The sequence below is a fragment of the Eptesicus fuscus genome, chromosome 1 (assembly GCF_027574615.1).
Source record: "Eptesicus fuscus isolate TK198812 chromosome 1, DD_ASM_mEF_20220401, whole genome shotgun sequence".
NCBI lineage: Eukaryota > Metazoa > Chordata > Mammalia > Chiroptera > Vespertilionidae > Eptesicus > Eptesicus fuscus.
In genome coordinates this window covers 134,136,646-134,161,503 of record NC_072473.1, presented here as the reverse complement: position 1 = coordinate 134,161,503, position 24,858 = coordinate 134,136,646, and the positions used below count along the sequence as shown (strand labels likewise).

The 24,858-nt window shown below is 45.8% G+C and overlaps 2 protein-coding genes across 10 annotated transcripts in view; one reads left to right on the top strand and one right to left on the bottom strand.

The window, feature by feature from the left end:
- Positions 1-24,858, bottom strand: part of CASK (calcium/calmodulin dependent serine protein kinase) — a 291,959-nt gene that overhangs the window by 107,641 nt on the left and 159,460 nt on the right. The gene's annotated exons all lie outside the window — the stretch shown is intronic.
- On the top strand, positions 1,789-9,164 carry GPR34 (G protein-coupled receptor 34). 3 transcript variants are annotated; one of them, XM_008153045.3, is made up of 3 exons: positions 1,789-1,839; positions 2,601-2,696; positions 6,907-9,164. In XM_008153045.3, the coding sequence occupies exon 3, from the start codon at positions 7,010-7,012 to the stop codon at positions 8,126-8,128; it is 1,119 nt and encodes a 372-aa protein (XP_008151267.2). In that variant the 5' UTR covers positions 1,789-1,839; positions 2,601-2,696; positions 6,907-7,009; the 3' UTR covers positions 8,129-9,164. The 3 variants fall into 3 exon arrangements, with proteins under 3 accessions (XP_008151267.2, XP_054570353.1, XP_054570358.1); XM_054714378.1 differs by lacking the exon at positions 1,789-1,839 and adding an exon at positions 2,030-2,155; XM_054714383.1 differs by lacking the exons at positions 1,789-1,839; positions 2,601-2,696 and adding an exon at positions 2,908-2,945.

The following is a 24,858-nucleotide window of genomic DNA, read 5'->3' as shown; positions in this document are numbered from 1 at the left end:
CCGGAAGCCAATTCCAGCATGTTATAACTGCAAGAGTTTCATCAAAAGGTTGATGGAACTTGGGGACTCAACAAGGGCTGAGTCACATATGTTATCGCCTGCTGGGAATGGGTAAAGGCATTTCCCCAAACCTGAAAAGGATGATTGCTGCCAGACAGCTCAGGGCATCTTAATCTACATGTTATTGCCTCCTGTTGGCCAACCACCTGAACAGCCATAGGCTATTCCCCAATCTGACAATGCTTTTGTATACAAACCCTGGCCTTTGATGTGTATATCTCCACCTAGTCTTAGGACAAATTATGTTAATAAAAAGCAAGGGATCCTGAGACAAGGAGAACTTAGTTTCTTTAGCTAAGTCTTTCTCTGACTCCCTATAATGCCTTTCAAAATTATGTTTCATCTCTGGACTCTTATTTAATTTATGCACAGCCCCTTCTCCAGATTGTTGAACCCTTCTAGATGCTGGATCAAGACCCCCGGCGTTAAATAGAAACCTAAGATGCCAACAAAGGAGGAAAAGAAAGGGTGAGGGGAAGTGAATATATAAGAATGAAGTAAGGCCTGGCCATTGTGACTCAGTGGTTGAGCGTTGATCTATGAACCAGGAGCTCATGGTTCAATTTCGGGTTGGGACATATGCCTGGGCTGCAGCCTTCATCCCCAGGGGGTGGTGGTGGTGGGGTCTATGGGAGGCAGCCAATCAATGATTCTCTATCATTATGTGCCCTTGACTGGAATCAAACCTGGGACACATCAATCTGCAGGCCAATGCTCTATCCACTGAGCCAAACCAACTAGGGCTCAATGCTTGTGTATCAACAGTCCATATAAGACACAGCCACACAGGTAACTCTAAGTCAACTTATACTCTAGCTCTTCACAGTTGGTCATCAACAAACCTTATGAAACCTGATGAAATAATGATACCACCCTTCATGGCCTTCTGGTTATCTACAAAATAAAGGCCACATTCTGGACCTTAAAAAAGAAGGAAAAGAAAAAAAATTGTTCCTCAAGAACCAGCAGCTCTTGTAAACTACCATTTACATTTCTAAGAATTATCAGAAATTCATCTCAACATTGTCACAGCCCACAACATGCTCTAATGAGCGCCAATAACAGTTGTATCATGAGAAAGAGCTTTCTTAAATTTAAAAACTTGAAATCTTGAATTAGCCATAGTGACTAGCATTTAATTATACTCATTAAATATTACTTTGCTAAAATTATACATTTCAGGATATAAAATGCACCGACAGAAAATTAATTTCTCAAAATTGTGTGATCAGATGTAAAATTAATAAAGTGTTATATTCATTGCATTACATATAGTACAACAGCACAGGTGTTATTTGGTGATGTGGGAGTTTATGTGTTTACTTCTGTATCTTTATGTCCACTATTACGCTTTATAAATAACAACACGTTTTAAAGGGAAAAAAGTCCACGTAGCATCTTCTGAAATAGAAGAAGCCTATTTCTAATGAGAACTTGCAAAGCTCCTTTCTTTTGAGGGATAAGGAAACCCCCCCCCCCAGAAGACCTTCCCCTAAAAGACAGAAATAATTTCCTAAAGTGAAGTGTTCGCTGAGCTGAAAGGTAAAGTTGCTGCGGAGTGGCGGAGCTTTTAGATATTCTCACAAGAAGTCTGAGGGTTGTCATACTGAAAAAAGAAAGAAAAGGAAAAAAAAAAAAAGCCTGTTACCACACACAGACAGAAAAAAAAAAAAAAGCAGAAAGCCCTAACCCCCGCCGCTCCCCCGGATGCAGGAGCCAGCTGCCACAGGCTGTCTAGGGAAGTGCGGGCTCAGTGCCTTCCACTCCGGAGCCTGAGCTGTGAGTACCCCGATGTCCGCCCCACAGACCCCCCTTTCTTCTGCTTAAAAGCTGCCTCCCGGTCACACCTTGCTTTTAGAACGACAACCTCGGTCCTGAGCTGGCGTGTCCTCTGTGTGCACTGCCAGGAAGCCTGGGAGATCTGCTGGAATCAGCTCCAAGTTGTCTTCCTCGCGGCAGGCTTGATTTCCAACGTGTTATGATTTTTTATGATTTCCGATGATAAATGATCTTGAACTTATTACCTTTATGAAGTTCTGCTGTCTGCCTAGTTTCAAGGAGAGCGCTTTCTTTATTATGCTGCTGCTATTTTATGGTAATTACTAGATGTATGACATTTTGACTTTTGGGCTTCAGAGGTAAAAAGCAAAATGCACTTTGGCTAATTCAATGAAGTTGAAAAAATGTTTTTTTTTTTAGGCATAGTTAAGTTTATAACAAAACCTAATATATTACTAATAGTATTTAAAAAAAAATCCTTACCCGAGGATATTTTTCCATTGATTTTAGGGAGAGTGGAAGGGAGAGGGAGAGACAGAGAGAAACATCGATGGGAGAGAGACACATCGACTGGTTGCCTCCTGTACAGGCCCCGACCAGGGCCGGGGGACCTGCAAAGGAGGTGCGTGCCCTTGACCGGAATCGAACCTGGGACCCTGCAGCCCTTGGGCCGATGCTCTAGCCACTGAGCCACACTGGCTAGGGCTACCAATGGTATTGTTTCCAGAGTAACATGCTTTCCATTTCCGTTCTGCACGCAGCGATGAATGCCGCTTCGGAAGCATGGCCTGAAGGACTCGGTCGCCCTCATCATGCGGTCAAGCCACACGCAGGGTTAGGCTGCTGCTGCCAAACAGGTATGTCCCGGAACACAGCCACGCGGCGTTCTCCCCACCACGCAAACCGCATTGAAAAACTCGCTCCCTGAAGGCCACGGGGGCACCTGCTGGGTTCACGAAGCTCCTACGCAGCGCGAACACAGGGCTGCGAACCTCAGGATTTGCCAAGTAACAGCATCACGAAACACATACTTCGTCAAACAGCAACATATGGCCTTAAGAACACAGAGCGTGGTTACATATCAGATGTAACTCGACTGACACATTGTAAGGGAGGCGAAAAGTAGCCACTTGATTTAAAACAGAATTTAGTCTGTTAATTTGTAAATAAGTGACCTGGACACTAGCCGCCTAATACACACTGAGTGGCCAGATGATGATGATCTCTGAACGCATAATAATCTGGCCACTCAGTGTGTGTATATATATATATTAGAGGCCCGGTGCATGAATTCGTGCATGGGTGGGGTCCGGCCAGCCTGGCCAGGGGGAGGGGACATGGGCGGTTGGCCGTCCTGCCTGCTGGTCGAACTCCTGGTCGAGGGGACAGTTTTCATATTAGCCTTTTATTCTATAGGATAGACACTGAGTGGCCAGATTATTATGCGTTCAGAGATCATCATCATCTGGCCACTCAGGGTATGCTTCTAAATGATGCCTACTATTACTAGTTAAACAAATGCATCGCTTCTGCTTTATTTTATTTAAGCTGGAAAATAAAGCTAACCAGAGAGGTTTATTGGCGATCTTGTCCAGCTATCATTTATTTTATTTGCAGGTCAGAGCTAGGCAAATGGTCTCGGGATATGTGTTGTGTGCTAGCAGCTTTCTAGAAACATCTTGATTAAGGCTATCAGGCCTAGAAATAAGTTGGCAAAGATATGTTCTGGGGGAAGTGCTGAACATTCTGACAAATGATTTGTGATTCTGTAAACTCTACTTATTACTTGCTATAAAGGACATAGCAGATAGAGAGATGAATACCTTTTCTAGAGAAGTAAAGCTGGATGGCATAATCTCTTCTTAGGATTGTGGATAATGTGAAAGGGATCATGTCAAAATACTGCTGACAGAACTCATCATTGACAAGGAGAATGCTGGCCCTGGCCGGTTTGGCTCAGTGGATAGAGTGTCGGCCTGCAGACTGAAGGGTCCTGGGTTCAATTCTGGTCAAGGGCACATGCCCGGGTTGCGGGCTTGATCCCTGGCCCCAGTCAGGATGCATGCTGGAAGCAACCAATAGATGTGTCTCTCTCATATCAATGTTTCTCTTCTCTCTCTCTCTCTCTCTCTCTCTCTCTCCCCCTCCCTCCCTCCACCCTGTAAAAATCAATGGAGAAATATCATTGGGTGAGGATTAACAACAATAAAAACGCTGACCATATGCGCTTAGGAGGAGAGAGGCTTGGTGCAAAGGATCATGGGCTCTAAAAGCTAGACATGAGTTCCAATTTGGGCGCTGCCACTTCAGATGTGTGTGGTCAAGGGCGAAGAGCGTAACCCAGGCGTCCTCAAACTACGGCCCGCGGGCCACATGCGGGTGTTTTTGCCGTTTTGTTTTTTTACTTCAAAATAAGATAAGTGCAGTGTGCATAGGAATTTGTTCATAGTTTTTTTTAAATTATAGCCCGGCCCTCCAATGGTCTGAGGGACAGTGAACTGGCCCTGTTTAAAAAGTTTGAGGACCCCTGGCGTAACCTCTTGATCTTTCATGACCTCTTTTGTAACACCTACCTCTCAGGCTTCTCTAAGGATTATGCAAATGAAGTATCATGACACGCTGAATGCTGACTGGAGCATAGCAGATGCTAAATAAATATTAGGCAGCGGCTCAGCCATCCAGCTCTAGGGCTCAATTCTGTATGCGCCTCAGAATCCCCCAGGAGCCTTTAAAGGAAACCAGGGCCCAGAGCCCATTCCAGGCCAATTAGGTCAGGTCTGCGGAGGGAGCCGGGCGAGTCTCCATAAAGTTTTCCAGGGGCTTCTAGCGCGCAGCCAGGATGGGAACCACTGAGCGTCTCTGGTTCTCGCCCCGCTTTCTGAAGACATACAGTCCTCCTCGCCCTGGTCCAGCACATGCATCTCCGCATCTCCAGGAACAGGCGCCTGTGGCCTTCAACTTGCTCTGACATGACCAGACTAGCAGATCGCCTTGGCCGGTGTGGCTCAGTGGATAGAGCGTTGGCCTGCGGACTCAAGGGTCCCGGGTTTGATTCTAGTCCAGGGCACGTACCTTGGTTGCGGGCTCTGGTTGGAGCTCCTGTGGGGGGCAACCGCTCGATGTGTCTCTCTTTGCTGTTTCTCTCTGTCTCTCCCCTTCTTTTCCACTCTCTTTAAAAATCAATGGAAAACTATCCTCGGGTGAGGATCAATAAAAAAACGTATTTTCCGGCGTATAAGATGACTTTTTAACCCAGGAAAATCTTCTATACGCCCAGTCGTCTTATACGCCGGAAAATATGGCACTAACATAGAAAGACACCCCAGATCTAGGAATTCAACCCAAGGGGTGCGTGTTTGTTGCTGCCACATCACACTGCTGCTATGGCAACTGGAACTGATTGTAATTGTGCGACTGTGTTTCTGTTAAGTCAGCTAAAGCCCTTCCTATACTCCAACATTTGACTTTAATATCCACACGGAGCCCTTTCCATAGTTTTATACTAAATCCCCTCTGTCATCCAACAATCTTTATTGTACGAAGCACTGGGTGCATAGAGGCAAACAGAACAGGCTTGGGCCCTCGCTGGGATGGAGTGTACCATGTAGCCTGGAGGAGGAAAAACGATAGCTTCAAGTCATTGCAGCTCCCCCTATCGGCGCATCCCCTCCTGGCTAGCCGGCACCATCAGCCTCATGCTTGGCAGCCTGCCCTCCTTCCTCGATGGCCCTCTCTTTGTAGAATTTCCTAACGCAGAAGTATGCTGGGAGTCTCTGTCAGCTTGATGCAATTTGTCCTCCTGCTGTGGAGGCGCACAAAAGCCTAGACCCCATCCTCTTGCCTTCCTCCCTCTACGGCCCTGGACTCCGGAAAGAGACTCCTAACCGAGGATTACACAGCTTCCTCTTCGCACTTCCCCCTCCACGGTGATAAGGGCCCCCTCCACCCCCCAGCGGAACGGTTTCTTCTTGAGCAGATCGTAGCTTGAGTTAAGAGAGGCTAAGTTCTCCCAAACATTGTTCTTTGTGGAAGATGCCAAATCAGGAAATGAAGTACTGTTGTTCCAATCCAGGTTGGTTACCTCACCTGGCACTCTTTCTTTCTTTTTTCTTTAAAAAAATATATTTTATTGATTTTTACAGAGAGGAATTGAGAGGGATAGAGAGTTAGAAATATCGATGAGAGAGAATCATCGATCAGCTGCCTCCTGCACACTCCCTACTGGGGACGTGCCCGCAACCAAGGTACATGCCCTTGACCTGAATCAAACCTGGGACCTTTCAGTCCGCAGGCCGACGCTCTATCCACTGAGCCAAACCGGTTTTGGCACCTTTCTTTCTTTAAAAAAATATTTTTATTGATGTCTGAGAGGAAGGGAGAGAGAGAAGGAGAGGGAGAGAAATACCAATGATGAGAGAGAATCATGGATTGGCTGCTTCCTGCACGCCCCCACACTGGGGATCCAGCCGGCAACCCAGGCATATGCCCTGACCGGGAATCGACCCTGACCTCCTGGTTCATAGGTCGGGGCTCAACCACTGAGCCACACTGGCTGGGTGTGATTCTACTATATTTTTGTTGCTTGTTTTTGGTACCATAATGCTGCTACATACATACTGTACATTCTCAAATGGTCTAAGACTCTAAAGTAGGAGAAAAGTAAATTTTCTTGCAATGTCTAAAAACAGTCATTTATTATTGACTAGAAGCCCGATGCACGAAGATTCGTGCTAGAATGGGCTTTCCTTTCCCTGGCTGCCGGCACTTCCTTTCCACTCCGGCCCAGCCCTGGAGCCACCTCTTTCCGCTCCGGCTCCGCCCTCCCATGCTGCCCAGAGGCCCTGAGAGACCCGGGTGGAGTGGAATGCCTGCATCATCACCATGGCGCCTGTGTATGCAAATTAACCGCCATCTTTGTTGGATTAATTTGCATACTCACTCTGATTGGCTGTGGGCATAGCGGCGGTACGGTCAGTTTACATGTTTGTCTATTATTAGGTAAAGTGCTTGCAGTTAAAGTCACTTCTTCAAACAGCAAATGAATCAATGTTTGACATTCTGTTGCAGGACGAATCTGAAGCCCTCACAGAAGCCACACGCGAGGAACATGTCCTTCGGGACCTCCACCTTTTGATCCTGCCAGGAGACGACGAGACGTCACACCGTGACCATGACGACGGCAACTTCAGTCAGCAGCTGGACTTCCTGTCCCCAGGGAGCCTGCGTCCTGACCAACCACAGCGCCCCATCGCCACGCAACTTCTCGGGGGCTCCGAATGCCACCGACTGCCCCATGGATGAGCACTTGCTCTCTCGAGTGCTCACCGCATTCTACTCGGTGATCTTCCTCGTGGGGCTGGTGGGAAACATCATCGCCCTCTACGTGTTCCTGGGGATCCACCGCAAGAGGAACTCCATTCAGATCTACCTCCTGAACGTGGCCGTCGCAGACCTCCTGCTCATCTTCTGCCTCCCCTTCCGCATCATGTACCACCTTAACCAGAACAAGTGGGTGCTCGGCGTGGTTCTCTGCAAGGTGGTCGGGACGCTCTTCTACATGAACATGTACATCAGCATCATTCTGCTCGGGTTCATCAGCTTGGATCGCTACATAAAAATCAATCGGTCCATCCAACAGCGGAAGGCGGTAACGACCAGGCAAAGTATTTACGTTTGCTGTACAGTATGGGCCGTCGCTCTGGCTGGATTCTTAACTATGATTATTTTAACCCTCAAGAAAGGAGGCCACAATTCTACAATGTGTTTCCATTATAGAGATAAAATGAACGAGAAAGGAGAAGCTATTTTTAATTTGGTTCTTGTGGTGATGTTCTGGCTGATTTTCCTACTCATAATCCTTTCCTATATTAAGATCGGCAAGAACCTACTGAAGATTTCGAAAAAGAGGTCCAAATTTCCCAATTCTGGCAAATACGCCACGACAGCCCGCAATTCCTTCATCGTGCTGATCATTTTCACTGTGTGTTTTGTCCCTTACCACGCCTTCCGCTTTGTCTATGTTTCCTTACAGCTCAACGTGTCATCGTGTTATTGGAAGGAGATCGTTCACAAAATCAACGAGATCATGCTGGTCTTCTCCTCGTTCAACAGCTGCCTGGACCCGGTCATGTATTTCCTGATGTCCAGTAACATCCGCAAAATCATGTGCCAGCTTCTCTCTCGAGGGTTCCAAGGGGACTCGAGCCGGAGCGAAAGCACCTCGGAGTTCAAGCCGGGGTACTCCCTCCACGAGACATCAGCCGCGGCGAAAATTCAGACTGGCTTCTAAAGCCTTTTTGGCCAGCGCATGAAAAAGCCTCTCCATTCCTTGAAGAACGACACATTTTCCGGAACGAAATGCTAGCATTTGCAAGGATCGGATCTCCTCCGTGCTCCTATCTTATTTGTGACTAGAGGCCTGGTGCAAGAATTCGTGCACAGGTAGGGTCCCTAGGCCCGGCAGGCAATCAGGGCTGATCGGGGCCTTTCTTCCCCCAGCTGACGGCCAGGGCCTTCCTTCGTTTGGCACCCCCCCCTGGTGGTCAGCGCACATCATAGCGAGCGTTCGAACTCCCAGTCAGTCAAACTCCCGAGGGGACAATTTGCATATTAGCCTTTTATTATATAGGACATTTCATTTGCTTAATTGTAAGATATTTCAAGGAAAAGAAAAGCTTACGCTTATCACTAGATTTTTAAATCTGTGTGTATATCTTTTCAAAAGATATCGTTAAGTTAACACTCTTTTTAAAAGTTTTACATTTTCTTTAATTTTCAAAAAAATCCTCACCTGAGGATATCCCCCTTCTCCCCCCCGACTTTTAGAGAGAGTAGAATGGAGAGAGAGGGAGAGAGAGAGAGAGAGAGAGAGAGAGAGAGAGAGAGAGAGAGAAACATCTACTGGTTGCTTCCCTCACGTGCCTGGGATTGAACTTGCAACTGAGGTACATGCCCTTAACCTGACTCTAACCTGTGACTCTTTGGTCTGTGGGCCAAAACTCTAACCACTGAGAACCTGGCCAGGTCTAAGCTAACACTCTTAACAAAGATTATAAAGTTAAGTGAAATGTATGGCTTCAACAACAGGATGATTAAAGGAAATGTCATCATTTCTCAAGTCACTAAAGTAGTTACTTAAAATTAAGCACCTAATACTAATTTAAAGTGTGTTTAAAAGTAAGTTCAATGATTTGAGGACTGATTGAAAATGTCAGAAAATAGATGTTGATTGTCACTTAAAAAGCTTGTAATTTGCCTCTGTATTAATTGATGCCTAAACCTCTATAAGAGATGAATTGATAATAAACTTCTAATAAAACATGAAATCACCCAGTGTCTCTCACTGCTTAGATAAAAGGGAAAGAATCGAAATATCGCGCAGTAAAATCAAACAACAGATGAGCTAAGAAGGCGATAGCCTAGCAACAGGGCTGGACACTTAGCCAACCTGAACTGCACTTGGACAGAATAAAATGGGAGGTGTGCTCACCCTGTTCATCTGGCAGAACCTCAAACACACATGTGACAGAACATATGTAACGCCGCTCAGTGGACTCAACAATTGCAAACAAGCTAAGCGAGTGTGCGCCAGCCAAGGACTACACTGCGGCTTATTCACAAAATGACATGAACTCCACCTGCAGCAGCACAATTCTCAAAAGCAATGTTGAATGAAACACAAACTGAAAATGGGTATGGAACATACGAAAGCAGGTATGTAAAATATAAACACATGGAACAGTGCCATATTCTTTTTAAAAAAATATATTGTTATTGGTTTCAGAGAGGAAGGGAGCAGGAGAGAGAGAAACATCCATGATGAGAGAGAATCATGGATCGGCTACCTCCTGCACACCCCCCACTGGGGATGGAGCCCGCAACCCAGGCATGTGCCCTGAGCGGGAATGAACCGTGACCTCCTGGTTCATAGGTCAATACTCAACCACTGAGCAACACTGGCCAGGCTTTTTGAAAAAATTATTGTTATGAATCTACAAATACACAATAAAAATAAAAAACAGACATGGTAATGTACCCAATATGTATACCAACTGAGAGTTAATGGTTATATTTGGAGAGATTTAAAGCACACGTGGCAAAATGGTAATGTCTGTTAAACCTGCGTGGTAGTATATGGGCATTTTATATTATTTTTGGCATATTTCTAAGTGTTTGAAATAGTTCATAATAATAAAGAACTCCGTAGATTAGAATTAAAAGGAGCAATTTCTGAAAATTTCCTGAATGTTCAAGAATAACTGGACAGTAAGACCTAATAGAAAGGGATTTCATTCATCACGGACTCCCAGAGTTTAGTATATACGTTTTTGTTGAACAACTGAATGAATGAGTGAATGGATGGAAGGATGAATCAGACAGGGAGGAGGGGGAAGAGGTGCTTAACAGAATTGAAAAGGGGTATATTTTGTACCACCCCCCCGCCAAGGCCTATATGGACATAGCCGTGTAGAACATCATACAGTTGTAATGAGGAGATGTCATTAAGGCAACCATTCTTAAAAGTGTGGCTGGCATGTTCATCAGACACAGAACCAGACACCATTGACTGAATATGCAAAAGTTTGTCATGACAAACTCCAAGGAACCATTCATAAGTTTCTCTCACAGAGTATGAGAATGACTGATAGAACACTTCTTGGAACTTCAGGTAGGCCACTGGCTAAGAAAGCAATATTCAAGAGTATGAAGAATTTTGTTAGGGCTGAACTTATTTCCATGAGATTTGGCTTGTATACAATTAGTGCTCAGGTAGCTCTGTTTCAGTAAGTGCACACAATTGGTTGAGTGAAGACTACCGGAAACACCCATCAGAAAGGAAATATGCACCCCTATGTTCATAGCAGCACCATTTACAATAGCTAAGATTTGGAAACAGCCTAGGTGCCCACCAGCAGATGAGTGGATTAAAACTGTGGTACATCTACACAATGGAATACTGTGCTGCAGTAAAAAAAGAAGGAAATCTTACCATTTGCAACAGCATGGATGGAACTGGAGGGCATTATGCTAAGCAAAATAAGTCAGTTGGAGAAAGGTAAATATCACATGATCTCACTCATATGTGGGATATAATGATCAACATAATTTGATGAACAAGAATAGATCCAGAGACAAATGGCAGGGGAAGGGGGGGTTAGAGAGCAACCAAAGGACTTGTATGCATGCATATTAGCATAACCAATAGACACAGACACTGGGGCGGTGGGGGATTGCCCGGGCTGGGAATGGCTGGGGCAGGGCAGGAGGGGAAAAAGGAGACTTAATGTAAAACTTTAGACAATAAACAAAAATATTTGAGAAGAAAAATTTATAGAAAAATTAGATGCTCAGAAAAAAAGTAACATTTATATCAAGTCCCTTGTTTTGACAATGTTAACAAATACCAACCTAAACTGAAACTTAGCATTTCTGTTTATATGATTTTAAATACTGGTTTTCCCTCGGGTTCTCAAAATTATTTTTTTTATATTAGTGGTAAATATTTTATATGCTTACATGCATCTATTGTAAACATACAGTTTGAATGGTTAAATTACATTATCTATGATTACCACTAGTTTTATGAAATATTAAAACAAATACACTCATACTTCTAGAAGCTGTCTCAAAATTTGATTAAGTGAGATGATCTCTATAAAGCCCTGCACAATGGCATTCTTAAAAAATTTAAAAAGTAGAGTTAATTCTTGCTATATTTGTGGTAAGATAAAGTTTCATAAAAATCAACTTGCCTATAAGCTCATACCAAATCTTGTTTACCAGTAGAAGTTTCACTAATAGCCTGAATCCTGAGAATGTTTCTAAATTTTTAGAAAAGAAAAAAAACACCCATGCCACTTACCAAGTTTAAGGATATTTATGATATATAATCTTTTATTTCGTACTTAAGCATTAGTATACACTGAGTGGCCAGATGATTATGATCTCTGAACGCATAATAATCTGGCCACTCAGTGTATATCCTATAGAATAAAAGGCTAATATGCAAATTGTCCCCTCGACCAGGAGTTCAACCATCAGGCAGGCCGGCCAACCACCCATGTTCCCTCCCCCTGGCCAGGCTGGCCGGACCCCACCCATGCACGAATTCATGCACCGGGCCTCTAATCTCTATATCTATATCTCTATCTCTATCTCTATCTCTATCTCTATCTACATCTATATCTATACACTGAGTGGCTAGATTATTATGCATTCAGAGATCATCATAATATGGCCACTCAGTGTACAAGCAGGAGACACTGTCCATACCTCCCCTGACCCAAGGTTTAGTTCTAGAAGCATATAGAACAAGGAAATTCAGAAGCGCTCTACCCTCACCTTACAGATCTCCAGACAAAGTTTCTAGAGAACATATCTCATATGCAAAACCACACAGGGCAGACTTAACTGCCTGGCTGCTGGAGCGAGAAAGAAATGCTGAGTGTTGCTGGGAGTTTTGAGACAGTACTGTGGGCAGAGCTGGTTTGATGGTGGTTGACTTGCTAAGATCAGGTCCCTAGAAAAAGAAGATTCTATTCTAGTACAAAAGGTTTTCTTTTCAACATCTTTTGGAAATGGATTTTTCAATCCTGCTGCTGTGAAAGTAGAACTAATATGATTACAACCCTTTGAAGCACAGCTGTACGGACCGGTATCCACGAGAGAAAACCAGCATGAAGTCCAGTTCTCCCAACAGGCAATCTGGATTTTGCAGAAACACATTCACGGGCTAATTATTTTTTAACCTTTTGAAATACAAATGGAAATCTATTTTCCCAGAGATGAAAATATATTCTTTTTTTATACATCTTCCTTTCCAGTTCTGCTATATATGCAGATACTTTTATTATAATTACCATCATGAGGTACATATACAGTTGACCCTAGAACATGAGGGTTAGGGCATCGACCCCCTGCGTAATAAAATATTCGAGTATAACTTTAATTTTTAAAAATTTTTTTATTGATTAAGGTGTTACATATGTGTCCTTATCCCCCCATTAACCCTCCAACTGCCCCACCCCCCTGTTGTCTGTGTCCATTGGTTAGGCTTATATGCATGCATACAAGTCCTTTGGTTGATCTCTCCCCCTTCTCCCCACCCTCCCCTGCCTTCCCTCTGAGGTTTGACGGTCCGATTGATGTGAAAATATAGTCTTGCCCTTTAATAAGGAGAACACTGTGGAACAGACGCAAAGAGAAACTTTTTCATGAGACATGCGAAGACTATTTGACCAACTGATGCTCTCAAAAGGGCTGGAGCAGGCCAACTGGGAGGGAGGCTAAGACTCTGTTAGTCACGATGTGCTGGAATCTTGCAGAGTGGGGTTAAGTGAATTTAAAAAAAAGGTTCCTGAGTGCTCTGTCACATTTTCCTCCCTCAGAGAATCACCGGAAGGAAAGGAGACACCACAGAAATCACCAGGAAAGGGAAAGACGGATTAATAAATAGTGCTGCCCTTATCCTATATAATAAAAGGCTAATATGCAAATCGACGGAATGACCGGTCGCTATGATGCGCACTGACCACCAGGGGGCAGACGCTTAATGCAGGAGCTGCTCCCTGGTGGTCGGTGCACTCCCACAGGGGGAGCACCGCTCAGCCAGAAGCCGGGCTCACAGCTGGCGAGCGCAGTGGTGGTGGTGGGAGCCTCTCCCGCCTCTGTGGCAGTTGGACATCCCCCAAGGGCTCCTAGACTGCGAGAGGGTGCAGACTGGGCTGAGGGACCCTTCGCCAAGTGCACCAATTTCATGCACCGGGCCTCTAGTTTTGAATAAAAAGCCAATTCATAGCCTCACCTTGTTTCTCTCTCTCTCTCTCTCTCTCTCTCTCTCTCTCTCTCTTTCTCTCACACACACACACACACTCAGTAAGTGGATTAAAGAGTTACATGTAAATGATGAAACTATTAATAGGTTAAAAACTATGTAACTGACTAACTCATTAGTATGTGACTAACTCATTTGTGGATGGGAAAGAACTTTCTATTGATAAGACAATAGAAATAACCATAGGAAAAAGCGCATAGACTTTTTGGTCAAAAACCATAAAAATAAAAGCAAAAGCACCAAGTGGGAAACAATTCATCTGACATGGATGGAGAGCCTTTTGTTTCAGGCTCCAACAGACACCGTGAACTTGTCAAGAAACTCATATGTTTGGTACAAAGAAAGCACTGGAAGCTCCGAATGTAATCCGAATCCTGCCAAGTCCGATGAGGTAGAAACATCCTCAGGGGCCGCTCGGTGCCGCATTCACAGCTGCACGCCCAGGTGAGAACACGGCCTGCGAGGCCGCTTGTAGCGGCTCAGACTGGCTTCGGCTGGAGAAGGGGGGCTGGCTGGGCGGTGGGGACAGCTGAGCCAGAATCGAAAGGGAAGTAAGTGCTGCTCGGTTCGTCCCAAAGGTCTATTTTGCTTATTTCCCCTCTTCAAGTTCACATGCGAGGGCAGGGGAAGCAAGTGAAGTCTAGTTATTTAGGGGCCTTTGCTGAGCAAGGTGCCAGCCATGAGCACTGTGATCACCGCATGGGGGTGGGCAGAGCAGTGGCGTGTTCATTCCATCCTGCCCAATCACATGGTAATGACTGAGATGTCACTTTTTATTTTATTTAAAAACATTTTTATTGATTTCAGAGAGGAAGGGACAGGTTGAGAGAGAGAGAGAGCGAGAGCGAGAGAGAGAGAGAGAGAGAGAGAGACATTAATGATGAGAGAGAATCATGGATCGGCTGCCTCCTGCACGCCCCCCACTGGGGATGGAGCCTGCAACCAGGGCCTGTGCCCTGACCGGGAATCGAACCCTGACCTCCTGGTTCACAGGTCGATGCTCAACCACTGAGCCACACCAGCCAGGCTGAGATGTTTCTTTTGAAACATAAATTGGCATTAATATGTATTTGGGGCAAAAGGGTCTGCTTACCACTCATCAGGATTGTGTGATGTCAACCGAAATGTTCAAGACTAGTTTTGGAGCTACTGACATTGGCGCTCTGGGAGGCGCTGCCTGAAACGTGGGCGACAAGGCGCGCAGGCTCCAGGGTGAACAGCAGAGAACAAGGCAACCAGAGCGCCCACCCTTACTCACAGCAGCCGCGTCAGAGGAGCTCTCAGAAAGCTCGCCAAGGATGGGTTGCAAACGGGTGTTGATGGTGCAGAGAATCTCTGTCTGCGTTAGTAAGCCACGCAAGTTATTTCAGGAGCAAAAATAAGCCGTGACAGTCAGACCACGACTTGGTAATTCCGCATCTCACCTTTTCTATGAAACTTCTCCAACACACAAAAAAGAGGAAACAGACCTTACCAGGCGGCTAAGCACTCACCGTCCAACCTGCACAGTTGCTAATGTTTTGGCCTCTTTGCTTAACTGTTTCCTTGCACCCACACAATCCAAAAAGCTTAGAGCCACTAACGCTCAGCCCAAGCCTCTCTTCTTTTTAAAAAAATATATTTTTATTGATTTCAGAGAGGAAGGGAGAGGGAGAGAGAGAGAGAGAGAAACATCAATGATGAGAGAGAATCATGGATCGGCTGCCTCCTCTACGCCCCACACTGGGGATCGAGCTCACAACCCGGGCCTGTGCCCTTGACCGGGAATCGAACCTGGGACCCTTCAGTCCGCAGGCCGACGCTCTATCCACTGAGCCACACCAGCTAGGGCCCAAGCCTCCCTTCTGAAGTTAGTGTATACTGTTATGATATATAACTTTATACTTTTATAACATATGTATACATAACAATACACTTCAGTTTTTCTTTTTAAAATGGACACAAATAGTATCTTACTCTTTTCTTACGTTCTTTTGTAAACATCTCTCACTCAAATTATGTTGAGGTTGGCATATATAAATCTCATTCATTTTTTACCGGTGCCAAGTGGTTCTTTTTATGGGAAGTGTTTTGTTGTGCAAAGAAACAACACCCCAAGTCTCCATTCCCCCAACAATGGGTTTGTAGGTGGTTTCCACTTCTCTGCGCTCAGAAACCATGCGCAAGCGAGAAACTCCTGTACACCCTGCGCACGCGCAGTCTCTCTCTGGCTGACACCTAGCAGCAGCGATGCCTGCTTGGATGGGCTGGCGCATCCTCAGTTTCTCTTAGTTGTGGCAAATTGCTCTCCGAAATAATTTGATCCGTTTATGTACTTATCCCACCGCTAGGAAGACGCGAGTTCCTGTTTACCCACATCCTCAGCGAGACTTGGTTTTCTCAGGTTTACTAACTTTTGCCATCCTGGTGGGTGTGAAATGGCCTTTCCCTGTGGTTTTAACTTTCCTTCCCTAATTGCCAGGGGAATGGAGCATCATCTCATGTTTTGTTTGTCCATTTCGATTTCTCCCTGGGTAAACGTACCTGTTCCTATCCATACCTCTCCCCCTCTTCCCTCAGTGAGTCGCTCATCTTTTATTCTTTTCTTTCGTTCTCTCTTTCAAATTGTTGAAGTAGCTCTCTATCTATTCTGCAAACAAATCTTTTGCTGTTTATGTGGGGACAAGACACGTTCCCTGCAGACCTGGCTCAACAGCAGGAACTCACGGGGCGCACCCGCGCGGTTCCCCTTTCCTGGACTCAGCGGCACCTCTTCTTCTTCCCCAATTCGCTTTGGTCTCTGTTTCCCCACTTTCTCTTGTAATTGCCTTTCTCAGTATTGAAGGCCCTCTTCTGTGTGTCCCTGGGTCAGTCAGAAGCAGAGATTCTTCGTATCTGTAGAGAAGGAACTTTGTACTCAAAAGAAACACCGTTTCCTCTATACTGAAAGCAGCTCCCAGCTGGCTGCAAGGGAACTGATGAGACTTGCATGCCTGCTCATCTTCAGTTCCCCTTTGTGGCCAGTGAGACTTGAAAAACACTGGGACATACAGGGTCAGCTCTTGCGGGGACCGATGACAGAGTTCCAAATGTGGCTGGTACAGAGAGAAGTCAGCCAAGTAAGTACATGTGGGTCCCATGCTCTGATGGTTTGCATTTGGGATCCCCAAAATAATGAGAGCGTGAGAAATGAGCACCACCTAGTATGGTGGGAGAGAAGCTACAAGAGGCAAGTGAGACTGATAATCTTTCTATATTAGTCCCTCCAACCGCTGTCTGTGGGGGCTAATGTTCCAAGACGCCAGTGGATGCATGAAACCAAGAATAGAACCCTCTACATACTATTTTTTCCTATACATACATACCTATGATAAAGTTTAATTTATAAATTAGGAACAGTGAGATATTAACAACAATAAAATAGAATAGTTATAACAACACTAGAGGTCCGGTGCAAGAAAATTCGTGCACGAGGGCAGGGGGTCCCTCAGCTCAGCTGCCCCCTCTCACAGTCTGGGAGCCATCAGGGGATGTCCTACTGATGGCTTAGGCCCTAGGCCCTCACAGCCACTGTGGCTTTGTCCGGAGGGACATCCACTCTAATTAGCATATTACCCTTTTATTAGTATAGATACTGTATCACAGTCATGTAAATATGGTCTCTCTCTCTCTGACAACCCATCTGATAACCAAGATGGCTACTCAGTGACTAACAGGCAGGGAGTGTGGACAGTATGTGGACAATGGACAAAGAGATGGTTCTTGGCCCGAGGCATGATGAGAGATTTCATCCCCCTACTCAGAAAAGCACGCAAAGTAAGGGGTAGGCTATTTACAGAGGATAAAAAGTGCAAAGGAAACAGTATGGCACATGATACTTTCAACAGACCTTTTAACCCTTTGCACTCGCTTGCTTTTTTCTCGATTCCTTTATTCTACTCGGGATTTAATTTTTTAAATACCCCAGATTTTACAAAGCACGGCAGTAGAATGAAAAACTGGAGTTTCTTTTCATAGGAACTTATTTATTTGGATTTTTTTTTATATTTCAAATTATTGATACATTCAATACAATTCGACATACGAGCTGCTACCGATGCTAACCGTGTCGAGTCACACTCGACATCCGAGTGCAAAAGGTTAATATAAGAAATAACCAAAACAATCTGACAGCTCCAAGACCAAAGTGGGACAGTGTGGACGTCCCTTTGCAAAGTAAAGGTAACTTTTGTTTTTGGAATATTACCCAAGAAACAATGGACTATGAGGTATGCAGCTATATAAATCCCCAAGGAAAGAGCCAATGCAATGCACTTTGAGGGAAAAACATAAAAAGCCCATCAGAACATTACAATTGCAAACACATTACAAGATAAAGGGTAGATTAAAAATGGTAGATCAACCCTAGCCGGTTTGGATAGAGCATCGGCCTGTGGACTCAAGGGTCCCAGGTTCGATTCCAGTCAAGGGCACAGGCCCAGGTTGCAGGCTCAATCCCTAGTAGGGGATGTGCAGGAGGCAGCTGATCAATGATTCTCTGTCATCACTGATGCTTCTATCTCTCTCTCCCTCTCTGAAATCAATAAAAATATATTTAAAAAAGAAAAATGGTAGATCAACATTCTCTGTACTCCTCTCATCCAGAGGTGAAGTCTTTGCCTACCTCTTGAAGCTGGGCAGATGCTGTCACTAGCTTTGATCAGTAAAATGTGCTGGATGTTCTATGACATTGGAGCAAGACCGTAAGAGGCTTTACAGCTTCCAGTGTTCCCTCTTGGAACGATCCCATCATGCTATAAATAAACCCAGGGTGAAAGATCACATGGAGAGAGATGCTCGGCCTGCACAGGCATCCCAGCTGAGGCTCAAGACACGTGTGTGAGGCCATCTTGGACCACTCACCTCAGCTGAGCTGTCAGATGACTAAGAAGCTGTGTGAATGATCAGAGGTGAGACTGACAGAAGAACCGCCCAACTGAGCCCAGAACAAATTGCAGAACTGACAATGAACGGATGGTTGTTGGCATAAGCCACCAAGTCTGGGGGATGGTTTGGTACACAATAGGTAAATGATGCATATCTATATATATAAAAGGCTAAGTGACCATCTGATAGGTATGACATGCACTGACCAGCAGGGAGCAGACGCTCAATGCAGGAACTGCTGAGCTGTGGTGACTTGGCAGCGGTGGTTCTCGGGTGACGGACCCCGAAACCAGAGAGGAGGGAGCCCGATTCCTCACGGGGCTGTGCGATTCCACCTTCGGCCATGGGTCATGTTGTTGCTGGGGCACTGTTGACCTGAATCTGGTTTACTGCACACTTGCATTTGTGTTCCACACCCTGTACGACAGCAACTTTGCAGAGTGCCCTCTCACACTCTGGGACGCCTCAGGGGATGTTGGAGAGCCAGTTTTGGCCTTATCCCCGCAGGCCGGGCCTAGGGAGGCCACCTGCTGGAGGGACCCCGCTAACTCCGCAGAGGCCCTTTGAGCCATGGCCCACTGCCCCAGCTGCAACTGCGGGAGGTTGGCTCTAGGGCGTGTCTGGCCCGCCCCGCTGGCCACCTTCTAATTAATTTCCTTGCAATGTGCATGAATTCGTGCACCGGGCCACCAGTAAAATATAAATGAAAAGCATATGTACCATTGATTTCTAAAATGGTGACAACAAATATAATAATTTTATTAACAAAAAAGACAATGCTCAATCCCCAGTAGGGGGCGTGCAGGACACAGCCAATTGATGATTCTCATCATTGATGTTTCTCCTTCTCTCTTTCCCTCTTCCCTCTATGCTGAAATCAATATATATATATTATATATTCATATATATATATATAAAGTTAAAGGGAAACTAAAAATACGATAAAAGCTTCTGCAAACTCCAATGTCAGACTTTCTGTTCACCACTAGGATAATTACAGTTGTGAAGATTTTACAAAGCTGACTCTTGTGCTAATCACTAGTACAAAGCCCCCCCCCCCCCCAAATCCCCAAAGTACATATCCTATGAAAGGCGGCTGAATAGCACCACGTGTTCACTTTAAGGACGCCAATCCATTGTCCGTACAAGTCCTTTGATTCTCTGACACTTAGAGTGTTTTCCAGCTACTAAATTAAAGAAGCTTATCATTTTGTTGGAGCTCCAAAAACGACACTTTTAAATTGTTTCACATTTCTGGTTAGAAAATAGCACAACGCAGGCACCTTCGTGCTTCAGCCTTTAGGAGCAAGAGGTGTAACGAGGGCCGGTAACACACTGCCCTCTGCTGGACACAGCACCCCCCAAAGAAATGAGTCTCTTACAGACTTTTTCTGGGTTAACATGTAACTTGTTTCTCCTTTCCAATGTTCTCCACCAGATATTTCTGGACATATGAAACTCCAGAGAGCTTCTATTTCCTGGATGCAATACCTGATTTGCAGACTCACTGAAGCGATACATTTTAGGCTGGTTTTGGATGGAGCAAAGGGAAGGAGACAGCATGGCAATATTAGAAACTCTGCCATGTACAGTGCAATTGGAGAAATATCTGAAACACTAAGACTTGCTTAGAGGGACGCCTGAAAATGACCACTTCAAGTCTCATATAGCTCCAGCCATCAAAAGAGTACCAAGATGCGCCCTGGCCGGTGTGGCTCAGTGGATAGAGCGTTGGCCTGCGTACTGAAGGGTCGACTCTTGTCAGGGCACATGACCGGGTTTGGGCTCGATCCCCAGTAGGGGGCTTGCAGGAGGCAGCCGATCAGTGATTCTCTTTCCTCATGGATGTTTCTAGCTCTCCCTCTCCCTTCCTCTCTGAAATCAATAACAATATTGTTTTAAAAAGAAGAGAAAATGAATACAGACAGTAGTAGGTACAGCAGGTAAGACCTAACCCACCACACTCTTCCTGTCTTCCTTTGCCATCTCTTCCCCCTCCCCTTGAATAAGGACAGGAAGGAAGTGACATGGGGCAGGGGACTTAGCCTCAGGACCATTTGATTTAGAAATGCAAAAGAAGTGATTGCTAATAACACAGCCAGGTGTGTATGACACGGGAGTCTCTAACCCAGTGGTCCTCAACCTTCCTAATGCCGCACCCTTTAAGGCAGTTCCTCATGTTGTGGTGACCCCCAACCATAACATTATTTTCGTTGCTACTTCATAACTGTAATTTTGCCCCTGTTAATGAATCATAATGTAAATATCTGTGTTTTCCGATGGTCTATGGCTCGTATCTGTGCTGATATGATCGCCTAAGTTATTTTTAGAATCCTATCATCAAATGCTTTATTTTCCGAAAACTTTATATACTCTTGGCTTTTCAAAGAACTCGTAAAAAAAAAAAAAAAAAAGAAAAGAAAGAAAGAAAGGTAGGCTCTGAAGCATAATATGAACCGAACTTGACTGATGCGAAGATGGTGAAATTCAACATCGGCCTGTCCTCGAAATTTGCCCTCGTCTCATCCAAGGTCAAAGTTTCTTCTCTTCCCCACGCCTGCTACTTTCCTGGCTGCTTGGACGGAAGTCCCAGGTGGAGCACAAGCACTGATTAGGCCCATGGGAGTCTTGTCATTAGACCTTTCTTACAAAGCTAATCATATTCTGCTCTGGACGGTGTGGCTCAGTGGCTAGGGTGTCAGCCTGCGGACTGAAGGGTCCTGGGTTCGATTCCCGGTCAGGGTACAGGCCCGGGTTGCGGGCTCACTCCCCAGTGTGGGGCGTGCAGGAGGCCACCGATCCATGATTCTCTCTCATCACTGATGTCTCTCTCCCCCCCTCTCCCTTCTCTCTGAAATCAATACACATCCTACCTAATAGAGTAATATGCAAATTGATCGTACCTTCACTACACCCACCAGCCACGCCCACCAGGAAACCGTTGCAGGGACGCTGGGGTTCAGCCGAGCCCAAGGCCGGGAAAGCCTCGGGCGGAGGCTTTCCCGGCCTTGGGCACCAGCGGGGAGCCTGCACGGATCGCAGGAAACCACTGGGGGTCGGCTCCTGCGATCCTTAGCAGGGATGCTGGGTGCGGCCGAGCCCAAGGCCGGGAAAGCCGCCCGAGGCTTTCCCGGCCTTGGGCACCAGCGGGGAGCCTGCATGGATCGCAGGAAACCACTGGGGGTCGGCTCCTGCGATCCTTAGCAGGGATGTTGGGTGCGGCCGAGCCCAAGGCCACCGCCTGGGGCCAAGCCCCGACCCTGAAAGAAGGCAGAAGGCGGTGGCCACAGGCAAGGCCTGGGTCCCTGGTGCTGGCAGAAAACTGGTGCAGGCAGCCAGGTGAATGAAGGTCTATTGCACGAATCTTCGTGCAAACGGGCTGCTAGTATTTCAGAAAAGCGAATCATTTTCTGTACTATCACACCTTTCCAGTCGTCTGGGAAATGTGCCCAGGGGTGCTGAGAAACCAGCAAATAGAGGTTCCTCACACCCCGGCTGAGGGCAGGATGGGGGTGCCTGCAGCTGCGTAGTCGGTGGTGAGGCCCCAGAGCAGCGCCCCCGGAGGCAGGGCTGTGGCCAGACCCCACATCCTGCGGCGCGAGGGGCGCTGGGCAGCCCGAGACCGCAGCTTCGAGCAGCACAGCTGTGCTTCCTCCTGGAGGCACCCCTGGCCTGGGGTTGGGGGGGGGGCGCTGGCCTGGCGACAGGCAAGCTCCCAGGCGCCCCGCTTCGGAGGAATAATGGTCTTTGGAATGTGATGCTCCAACGTGGATGCAAGAGGCGTGGCCCGGAGCTCCGGGTACCAAAGACCTGTCTAGGTGAAGCACCAACATTCAGGCAGAACTGAGCTGTCTTGTGCCTGCTGGGTTCTAGCCTCCCCCCCGCCCCCCCTTTTTTAAATCCTCCCCCGAGGATATTTTCCATTGATTTTTAGAGAGAGTGGAAAGGAGAGGGAGAGACAGAGAGAAACATCGATGTGAGAGAGACACATCAATGGGTTGTCCCCTGCCCCGACCAAGGCCTGGGTTGGAGAGGAGCCTGCAACTGAGGTACATGCCCTCGACCACAATCAAACCTGGGACCCTTCAGTCCAGAGGCTGACGCTCTATCCACTGAGCCAAACCGGCCAGGGCTGCTTTATTTTTTTAAAATATATTTTTCTTGATTTCAGAGAGGAAGGGAGAGAGAGAGAAACCTCAATGATAAGAGAGAGAATCATGGATCAGCTGCCTCCTGCACGCCCCCCACTGGGGACTGAATTGGATTTCGGTTTCCATTCTCAGAATCTCACTGGTTTAACTTCCCAAGAAAAGGTCTGGCTCCCAGCTGCACACTTAGCTTTCATTTAGTTACCAGTTCAGACTGGTTGAACAACTCGATACAGAAAGTTGGCTTCACAATTCTTTAGATCATTCTGTAACTATTCATTGGGTCCGAGGCATACCTGATGTTCAGATTCTAGCACTTCCCAGGATCCCCCAAATCCATTCCGAATGGAGGCAGCACAAAGTAGAATGGGCTAGTTCTTAGCAAGCGAGTTGGGACCCAAACCCCTGGGCGCCGTGCTTACAGTGTGCTATGCTGGGCCTCACTTCTTTAAAAAAAACCACCACATTTTATTCAGGAGAGAGAGAGAGAGAGAGAGAGAGAATCATGGATCGGCTGCCTCCTGCACGCCCCACACTGGGGATCAAGCCCGCAACCCAGGCCTGTGCCCTTGACTGGGAATTGAACCCTGACCTCCTGGTTCATAGGTCAATGCTCAACCACTGAGCCACGGGCCGGGCTGGGCCTCACTCGTTGATTATCCTTGTCTATAAAATCATCTGTGGTGGCTTATTGCAATACCTCCTTATTAAGAATAAAGGGAAACAAAACTCAGTTTTCTTACCTAAGAGCTTCTGTCGATAAGCAGACTGATTTTACAGACAAGTCTGTACGAATATTTTATTGGGTCAATACGGAGTGGTTCCCGCTACCACTGTGTTGTGTAAAACTAGCCACGGGGAATCAAACCTTTGAACTTCAAGCAGGCATGCTAACCAAGCTGGCTGAGGTGCACTGGGGCATAAAATAATCACAGGGAAGTCCAGTATATATATATACATGGTCACCAACTTCCTCTCACTGTAGAAACAGAGAAATCGGTTGTCATTTGGGTGGGGAAGGTGTGCTATGTTCACTACAACTACCGAATTGCTACAATACTGTTTATTTCCTTTTTTTTTTTTTATACCACTTTCGTCGGTGTCATGCGAGAATCTCTTCACACTGACATACACGGCAGGGTACTGAAGGCGTGATGAGCAGAGGATGTGAGTCCGAAGTTTAGCATCACTGCCCTGAACAACGGAGCCTCGGTTTGCACCAGCTGCTTGTTCAGGTAAGACAGTTGGTCAGCAGAGTCCTTATGTAGATAATCATTAGTAACTGAACTCAGATGTGTAGAACCTCTTTCATTTGTCAAATCAGCAGAGACACAATGTGTGGACGACTCAAGAGAGTCATCATACCAAGGAATGCAGGCTTGGGGAGATTTTTTTTTTTGGAGAACAATTCTGTGTGTGTGTGTGTATATATATATATATATATATATATATATATATATATATATACACATATATATATATATATATATATACACACACACACATATATATATATATATATACATACACACACACACACACACACACACATACATACATAGAGGCCTGGTGCATGAATTCGTGCATGGGTGGGGTCCGGCCAGCCTGGCCAGCGGGAGGGGACATGGGCGGTTGGCCGGCCTGCCTGCTGGTGGAACTCCTGGTCGAGGGGACAATTTGCATATTAGCCTTTTATTATATAAGATATACACTGAGTGGCCAGATTGTTATGCGTTCAGAGATCATCATCATCTGGCCACTCGGTGTATGTATATATTATGTGATTTTTCTTTGATTTCTTAAGCCTAATAGTATTTTCCAAATTTTAGAAATGAATTATCCAGTAGTTTTAGAATCAAAGTTTATTTTAAAAGGAGATGTACATAGTAGACACAAGTCTGATGTTTGGGAAGCTAAAGATGTGAACTAGTTGTCATTTGTTACATTGAAGTTCAGTGTCAGTGCCACCCCTCTCATAGTGCTAGACGCTGTGGAAGTCTCTTGTACCTCCTTTCTGTTCTGAAGCATTTGCTAGTGTGAAGTAGAATAGCAAGGTGATGGTAAGGAGTAAGATATCAGATGCTGTATGAGATGGTCTACTTAAAAAAAGGAACATTATCTATTAATACAGAA

Bases quoted from the DNA above. Each gene is read 5' to 3' on its own strand.
- GPR34 (XM_008153045.3), top strand. From the start codon at position 7,010: ATGACGACGGCAACTTCAGTCAGCAGCTGGACTTCCTGTCCCCAGGGA.